At 33.7% G+C, this 9378-nt stretch overlaps 1 protein-coding gene across 1 annotated transcript; it reads right to left on the bottom strand.

Moving 5' to 3' along the window:
* Positions 1 to 1925: 1925 nt before the first annotated feature.
* LOC121118220 (uncharacterized) lies at positions 1926 to 4583 on the bottom strand. The gene is made up of 4 exons (XM_040712775.2): positions 4079 to 4583; positions 2981 to 3985; positions 2703 to 2868; positions 1926 to 2635 (listed from the first exon to the last, which is right to left on the bottom strand). Exons 1-4 carry the CDS (start codon positions 4262 to 4264, stop codon positions 2229 to 2231), a joined length of 1764 nt encoding a protein of 587 aa, XP_040568709.1. The 5' UTR covers positions 4265 to 4583; the 3' UTR covers positions 1926 to 2228.
* Positions 4584 to 9378: the final 4795 nt, after the last annotated feature.

Genomic DNA, 9378 nt, shown 5'->3' with positions numbered 1-9378 from the left:
AATGAATTTTTTGAAAGATACTGAATGGTAGAGTTTGTTTATAAAAGTTCTATTCATTTTGAAACATGTAGGTGAAGTTTCACAACGGATAAAAGTATGGAGATATAATAATCCAAGGAAGCGATTTTTGCATACAAGGCTACAATAAATGTAATCAACTCCATCAATTGAAAGAAATGAAGGGTTCAACTCAAAATACTTAAGGTACAGTTTCAAATTATTACATAAAACATAAAAAGGTGGAGAATATATTATGTGGCAAAATTTCCAAGAGGCAAAAATGTTTGCAGGAAAATTACGAGTAGCAAAAATGTTAGCAGGGAAATGACCTAGAACCATGTTTACAAACACATTTTTAAAATGATTGGAATAAATAAACTTATATACGTTGATGAACACGGAACTTGGAAGAACTCTAAATCCTTGAGTAGTTAAATCATTACGGCAATTTTTTTAGGGTCAGTTGTAATATATAGTCAATAAAATTTTTATATTGCATCCGGAATGGCAAACGTCATAAAAATACAACCTCCATAATCTTCTTATGGAGGTATGATCTAAGATGCAAAAAGTAAACAGGAATTGAATGCATGTGCATTGTACAAAACTTGATCATGAAATTATTTGAGTTCAAAAAAGAAGGAAGCAACGGTCAATTACACATGAGTTCAAAATATGTAATCATTTGAAAAACGTACTAAACCTAGAGGGCACGCAATATTTCCATTTTTTTTTACATACTTTTAGAATAGATGAATTGAGTACGGATTCGGTCCGTTTGGTTATTGTAGTTAAAAGTGAACCAAATAGACACGGGCAATTGTTCTTCGACCTCAGGTGGAATTGGGTATATTAATACTCACGTATAAATAAAAATAATATGAACTACTTGTCTTGGTGAGTCCTCACTTTTTTTAATATTAGTACTTTCAAAATTACCCGTTAATATATATATATATCCAGGTTAAAACGGGTATTTGCCAATAAATAAATATTTAAATTCTTTTTTGTAACCTACCGACGACTAATTTCCAAGTAATATGCGGTTATTTTTTACATTGATGTTTCGGTTACAAGAATTATCCGTACAAATTCCTAAAGTACGGTTTTTAATGAAATATTATTTTTGCATTACAGTTCACAATATATGTGCATACAATCAAATCAAATAAAATATTGGTTTAATTCACTACAAATACAAGTACAATACAAATGTAATCCACACTTATTTTCGAGAAAAATCAATCAAGCTTACTTTTGTATTGACAGCCACCATATGTATTATTTTGACGTTATTACAAGACATACTTAATAATGAATCACTCTGTTGTGCCTTCTGTCTGAATTGTTTGGGCACCTACTTTCAATCAAATGATCAACCTACACAGTCAATCAATAATAATCGAAAATAAAAATAAACCAAAGGGGCTGAGGAAAAAAGAAAAGAAATGGAGAGATTACCATGTATGTTGGTACTAATAATAATATTGTGACTACCTTTTTACACCTGTAAATTTACTTTAGGTACACCATCAATATATGAACATGTCATATGAGTAGCTATGTAGAGAGTAGTTCAAGAGGGGAAATTATCCACAATTATAAGTGTAATAAATAAAAAATTCTTTCAAGTATAATGAAAATGACTTCTTTAGCGTTTTGTTGTGTGTCTTAAGGAATGTGGGCTTTGAAGATCATCATCATCACTTTTGTCTGTCATAAGGTCAAATGCTGAAGTAGGTATCATTATTGACTTGTATACCATTATGGTTGGTATGATAACTACTTCTTTCCTTTCTTACTTTCTGTCTTTCTTAAACACCCCACCTACTTCTCTCTTAATATCAAAGAAGTTCAACCATAAATTCTTGAGTTTAATTAAGAGACGTAATAAAAAAAGAAGGTATACATAGAATATATATAAATGATTTTCGGTAAGATCTTTATTCACAAAAAAATAATACTAATTGACATAAAATAGGGAGATGGTTTTGACTAGACATTTTCTTATACTTTGTTCCTTAATAATTGTGCGGGCTTTGATAAGAAAAAGTACCAAGTTGTATTTTTGTACAACAAACAAACAAAATGAGTTTTTTGGATTAGTGGCCTAAGCCCATCATGAGAATAATAATTATATAATTAGAATAATAACTAAAGAAATAAATATAAAAAAAACATATATATATGTATATAAAATTAAAAGTTTGGAGAGACACTTTTATATTTTACACAGTCACGGTTAGATGACTGCCAAAAGTTGCCTTGTGTTGATTGGTGTTGTTATTATTGTTATTGTTGTTTTCTGTTCCATCAACGTCAATTTCATCATCTTCGTCATCTTCATCTACGATAATGTTGGACTCTGGACTTTGGCGTTCATTCTCGGAGGATTCTCCTCCGAGTAGCTCATCGTGATTGCTGATGCTGTTATTATTATTATTATTGGCATGGATGCCAGATGGTGACACTGATGCGGATGAACTTGAGCCAAGGACGGCAAGTGCTCGCTGATAAAGGGCTAGAGATGCTGCAGAGTTTTGATATTCTGCCTCATGAGTCTTGAGATGTGCTCGTAGATTGCAGGATAGAGCGAATTTCTTGTGGCAAATGTCACAGGAAAAGGGTTTGTCTCCTGATAAAAATAAATAGAAATGGGGAAAGTCAAGCAAATGAAATAATGGAAAGCTCAAAGCTCTTACCTGAATGTAAAAGGAGATGATTCTTGAGATTGGTTTGCTTGCTGAATCCACGATGACAAATGTGGCATTTAAAGGGCCATGTCCCTGTGTGGACATAGGTGTGAGATTTGAGATCACCAGGAGTAGGAAAGGACTTGGAACACATTGTACATTTGTGGGGTTTTTCCTATGAGAAGGAAAGGGAATCGAGGGATTAGATCAAATTTATTAATTAGGGAAAAGAGCGTTAAAAATAAGTTCAAATGAGTTAAATAAATTAAAAAGTGGGTGTCTCTTACCTTGACATGCGTCATTTTGTGATAGTAGAGATTAGATGAGGCAGTGAAACACTTTCCACAGACTCCACATTGATGAGGTTTTTCCCCACTGTGGATCCGTCGATGAGTGTTGAGAGAGGAGGACGTAGAAAAACCTTTTGAGCAAATGTCACAGACATGTGGCCTCTCTCCAGTATGAATCCGAATGTGTCTCTTGAGAAGAGAGGGTCGATCAAAGGCCTTACCACAGTAGTGACATGGAAGCTCTTTCTTTTCGCGTCTCCTTACAACAGGAGGTCGCATGTTTGGTAGGGGAGGAGGAACTTCGACGAGGCTATTGCCGCTGGAACTACAACTCCCACTACTGATGTTGTTATTGTGGTTGACCGGTGGTGGAGATTTGGATGATGAAGGAGGAGGAGTTAGGGGTCCGACGCCTGTGGATTTGTGTAATTGTGCCACGGATAGAGCTGCAGCTGCTTTGAGGACGTCAAAAACACCCTGATTAGGTTGGTTAGATGGTAGTGAGGTTGTTGATGAGGAATGATGGTGATGCCTGGAGACGGCCGAGGACGTGAGTGTAGTTTGATGATTGGATTCTATAGAAGCACAATCAGAGGACACGGATTTCCTTCCTCCTTCAGAGGTTGTAGGACTCCCGGCTGGGAAAGTAGCAGCAGATTTAACGGAGGTTGTGGGGGATGTGGAGAGATCCAGTGGACTTTCATCCATGACATTATCAATAAGTCTTTTGAATAGAGTGTGTCTCAGATACTGAATTGCAGGAAGGAGAAAAGTGTCCTCTGGTCGATCCGGAATAAAGAAACAAACGAGCTCTGTTTTGGGTTCAATGTCTTTGAGAACTTCAAAGATGGGCTCTCCTGAGGGGCTCTTTGTTCCAACGAGGTTTACATCTTCATTATAGACAAGAGTATAACGAAGGAAACGAATCCAATTGCACTGGCGAAGCTTTCTCTCTGAGGAGACTTCACTGATTTCATCATAGAGACCAAAGCGATGTCGGATCTGAAAAATCACATGGAAAAAAAAAAAAAAAAACAAATGTAAGTATTGTACATATGAAAAGTCCTTTTTAAGATAGGTATTGGGGCTTCTTACATCAAACTCGGGTAGTTTATCAAATACAGGGAGTTTATCACTTCGAACCGTTCCTTTCCAAGGTAAGAACTTGGTTCCCTTGTCAAGTTCAACACTGTTCCAAATCCCATAGTCTGGAGGAACAAGATTATTTCTCTGAGAGGGACTCAGAGTTAATTCTTCAGGAACTAACACTAAACTATCCATAATGGGTTCAGATCAAGGAGTCATGTGTGAAAACCAATTTGTATAGTATATATAATGATGGAATAATTAAGTTTTAACTATCCCAATACATAAATATGATGCACAAACAATAATATCCAAGCAACAATGACCGACAGACGTCCTTTCTCTGGTGCACTTGAAATTCAACTGGTGAAGAAAAAGGTTGGTAAAGATCTCGGATGGTCAGTCAGTCAGCAGTTAAGTTTTTTTTTTTTCTTTCCTTCAGATAAAGAAGGAAACTTATGCGGTAGCCACTGAGTTCATATGGAGCTTTTGGTTCATCATCATACGTATGTGTGTATAATTGTTTATTATTATAAAAAGTGCGCTACTGCTGCGTGCGCAGGTTCTTTAGGTCCCTTCTTCGTCTTGGCGTGCACACCCTTCTTGAATTCCCTTCCTTCTTCTACTTCTTGACCTAGCGTCTTCTTCTTAAGCGCGGGAGTAGTAGCGTTTTGTCTTTTTTCTTTCGTTTTTTTTTTTTTTTTTTGCGCAATACCGTATCGTTTCCATGTCTTCTTCTTCTTCTTCTACTCCAAGAAAGAAAAAACGAACAAGAAGAAAAACATAGTAGTAAAGTCTTCTAATAATGATCATAAACCTTACCGCTCTTAAAACGACGAAGGAAACCCGCGTAGAGACTCACTACCTCCTCACTCTCTTCTTTCTTAGCAGCATATGAGTAAGAACCAGTTTGTGAAAATGCAGATCGGTTGGTGTATTATTATATAAATAGAGTAGCAAAAAAGAATTAAAAATTCTTTTGTCAAATGAATGGAAAATTTTACCTAATTATTTTTCAATTTACATTTTTTGCTTACACTAGATCCTAGGTAAGTCTACTTCATAATACATATATCGAATATCATGATAAAGTCATGCCTTTATGTAAAGATATATTTATATTTGCAAACTAATTGCAATATATATATATAGGTACAACCAAACTAATAAATAAATATTTCCCATATTAATAATAATATTTAAATGAGTCGGGTATGTTCTAAAAGTTGAAGAAGCAATGTCTTTATTATTTTTGCTCTAATATTGGAATGCGAATATTTATGATAATTTTTTTTGTTATTATTTTGCGGGTTACCTTCTTATCTTTTCCCTGTAAATATATATATATATATCATTGCCATATTCGATGCATTTCTTAATTCTTTCAGTATTTATTTTATATACATTTATTTGTACATTTTACAACGATATAGTTTATAAAAAGAATAGTTTTTAGCACTTTGGAGCATATTGCGAATCGACGACTTCTTTTATTGTAAGTCTTCATATCTATAAATACACACACATATATTGCATTTCTTAAATGCCGTGATATTTCTTTTTATAATACAAATATACCTATGAATGTAAATAGTATATGAGACATAAGTATTTGGACACCCTGTGAGGCTATCTTTAATGATATCTATCTAATAATTACCTTCCTACCTCCAAATTATGTATATCCGCAAAAAATCCTAATACAGGACACAATGAACAATTTGTCCATGGACGAATGATTCCTATGTCTTTAATTGATACACATTTTGTGGACACTCTGATATTATGTGTATACTCATAGGCCTTGCAAGAGTTACTGCGATTGATAAATTGTGAGATTTATGTGAACAACATTCTTTGAAGGTCTCGTTGCAATCTTTACTCTGAAATATCGTCATTATAATCAAGATCATATATAGATTCAAATGTTCATTTTTATTATTTAAATAAACAAACTTTATGATCATTTTGTATTAATTAAATAGTTTTATTCGAACTCGATAGAAAAAAAAAAAACACTTGATAATTTTTACCTTAATTTGTTCTTCTAATAGAAACTTTAACTTTAGTTTAACGTACTGCAAGTAGTCAGTCAACTTTTTAGTAAGACGCAAAGGGTCTATAAACAACTACTGCACATGGAGAGTTCTTAAGAAAAAAAGAATCAATGTTGTATTTTAAAAAAATTAGATATTATGAGGAAATTATAAGAAACACGAGTTTAAAAATTGGAAAAACTTTCCTAAAACGAAGTAAACTCCACGCAGAACTCAAAATTAAGACATTCATAAAGCTATACCCCAAGGGTGAAACGCGTTATGCTAAGTAAGTTCATGGTGTATGTAAATTCTTATCTCCAATGCAAAATGGCAATTGTTATGATATCCAAGATTACATTATTTTGTGATTTCACATCACAACCTTTTCTCCCTTCCAGAATTGACCTTGTTCATTCTGGAAGGGAAGAGCAAATGCATGGTGAAGATTTACTAAGTTGTCCTAATCTTATTAATAAAGCAAAAGTTTGTCTGTCTGTATGAATATGAAGACAAGTCACGGGGAGCACTATATATAGTGCTCTCTGATGTACATTATAAACCTATTTTGATCTAAGAAATAACAATGTAGTTGTACGAATGAAATATTGCAGGCGTGTGCATAGAGCATGAACGTATATACTGGGTGCACAGTATATAGTGGTCCCTGATGTAAGTAATATAAATATTTTTGATTTCAAAAATAATAATATATTTGTATGAATTAAATATGGCAGACGGATGCATGTATACAAATAGCACTGTTTTTGTTTGTTATTGCTCTCTTATGTATATCATAATTCATGCGCATTTTAATTAAATGTTAAGATTTTGAATGAAATGTAAACGCTCTATGTTGAAATGAATTTTCTTTGTTTTTATTAGTGAGCGCTCTAAAGACTAAAGTACTCATGAGATATCCCAAGCTATTTTTTTTTTTCTCAGGCTCTTATTATTATTCTTTCTTTCTGGAGGAGAGAACACGTCATATGTATGTATTTATTTAAGTGTTAAGTTGTTACGTGTGAGTGTCCTCATGAAAAACAGCGAGTAATATAACTGATTTCTTGGCGGGGATTTTAGACAACGCCTAATTACTCTGGTCAATGTTGGGGACTACCAATAGTTACAAATAAGTATAAGCACTGCTGATAAACAGTAATAAACGCAAAGTGGCGCTACAATCATTGGCTATGCAAACAAACTAAACTATTAATAAGTATAATAAAAAGCGTAAACTCACGGATGTTTCATAGTTGGTTATAGAATACAAGATTCAAGTCAACTCAACGCCCTTGCATACAAATATTAATCATGGTGTCCTAGTGGTGTATAGCTTTGACCAGACCGAGCTCAGAAATCATGACTCGAATCCAACACTAGTAGATAATTACTTGAATGTATGACGCTTTTTTTTAAAGAAAAATCAACTTTCTTATAATCTTAAAACAATCATTTCATGCATGAATTTACATATACGAGTATAAGTATTATCAGAAACGTCCTTGAGTCGTCGTTTCTACATCTTCTTGAGTCGAAGACCTTAATAATAATATTTGCAAATGCTCAAGTCATGTTATTAACTATGTATCTTCTTCTTATAAAGAAAGAAATATATATTCCCATAAAATTGTTTTTGTTTTTGCATTATTATCATGAAAGGGGAAAAAAATTGCAAATGACGTGGAAATGGCGGTCATCTCTCTGAGAGTATATGCTGCTTAAGATGAATAAGAAAGCTTAATGAAGCGTATTCAAAAGTAGATTGTCTGACCTTTAATAATTTTTTTCATATGATAGTCCAAAGAGAGATCAAAGAGGGCGCAAAATATATATCAACTATATATATAAGATCAAGATAATTCATCATTAAGTGATAAGTCAATTTTTTTTTCTTTTCTGAAAGAACCATTTACGGTTTTTCATTATTATTATTCATGATTTTATGGACCATTGTATCTGGTAGCGTTGTCACGATATCAATATATTTGGGTACCAGTTACGGTACCCAAATTAGTATTAGTAGCACATGTTTTAGAACGAGCATCTTTTTTTTAAATTTGAAATTATTTCAATTACTTATTTTTATAGAAGGAAATGTGAGGACTTTTCGTTATTGTATATAAATTTTATTTATCAAATGACTTTTTTTAATAATAAATGGGCAACTTATTTTATAGAAACATCTTTTTTATATTAAAAGTATGTTGATCTACTTTTTTGGCAAAAAAAGGTTATAAATACATGTACATAGTAAAATTTAAAAATATATACAGGGTAGGGCAGCAAAACGTGGACTGTTAATTAATGTTTATTTTCTCATCACTATGAAGAGGTTTAGTGATTTTTTTAAATTTTATATTCTATTTCCGCAATCTTTTTTAAATAACCAAACTTCCCTGATCCTTTAATCATTTCATCATCATGAGCGTGCAAAAAAGCACTGCATCTCAGATCTCCTAGATGCTGGAGATGATTTGGTGAAGATTACGGACATTGTTAAGTGTTCTAGGAGCCTAGTTTTTAAGTTGACCCAATTGGAAAAAAAAAATGGAGAAGACTTCTCCAGAATGTCAGAAAGTGGAGTGCATAATTTAAAAAGGGATAAGAAGTTTTTGTTAAGTTTGAAGAACAATATAAAGGAGGATCCCAATAAGTCGATGAAGCACCTCGCTAACGACTTCTCTGTGGTTCTTAGGACCATCAAGAGGGCTATAAAGTACAACTTGGGATATTTTTCTTTGGCAAAGATCCCACGCCACCTTCTGATAGAGGGCATGAAAGCCAGGAGGCTCGAGTTGTGCAGAAAAATTCTCAGTTGGATTAATGCAAAAGTGTGAATTGTCAAAAATTTCTCGGAAAAGAAGATTTTAACAGTTGATCAACCCCACCACCGCCAGAACAACCATTAGCTTGCGGAAACAAAAGAGCAGGTTCAATGAGTTTACCAGACCAAATATCCAACCAAAACAATAGTCCTCAGTGTTGTTGCCTCTCTTCTTTTTCAAGGCTGTATAGAAAATCGGCAAGGAGGTCTACTATAAGATGCTTAAGTACACCATTTTGCCATGGATGAAGACCAACTACCCCGAGGGTAACTACAAATTTACTCAGAACGGTATGCCCCCTCCCACGTCTGCTAAGTGGCAATAGTTCTGCACAGATAAAATGACTCGATTCTGGTTCAAAGAGTGATCGCCTCCCTTTTTGGAACCGAATGGACTTGTCTATATAAGGCACTTTGGAGAGGGAAACTCCCACAACCTCAATCCT

Source organism: Lepeophtheirus salmonis, chromosome 5, assembly GCF_016086655.4.
Source record: "Lepeophtheirus salmonis chromosome 5, UVic_Lsal_1.4, whole genome shotgun sequence".
Classification (NCBI taxonomy): Eukaryota; Metazoa; Arthropoda; class Copepoda; order Siphonostomatoida; family Caligidae; genus Lepeophtheirus; species Lepeophtheirus salmonis.
The sequence above is the reverse complement of the archived record's forward strand: the minus strand, read 5'-3'. Positions and strand labels throughout refer to the sequence as shown.

Coding starts and splice junctions, on each gene's coding strand:
- LOC121118220 (XM_040712775.2), bottom strand. CDS start 4,264: ATGGATAGTTTAGTGTTAGTTCCTGAAGAATTAACTCTGAGTCCCTCT. Junction 3,986..4,078: donor ATAAACTACCCGAGTTTGAT/GTAAGAAGCCCC, acceptor GTGATTTTTCAG/ATCCGACATCGCTTTGGTCT. Junction 2,869..2,980: donor ACAAAATGACGCATGTCAAG/GTAAGAGACACC, acceptor TCCTTCTCATAG/GAAAAACCCCACAAATGTAC.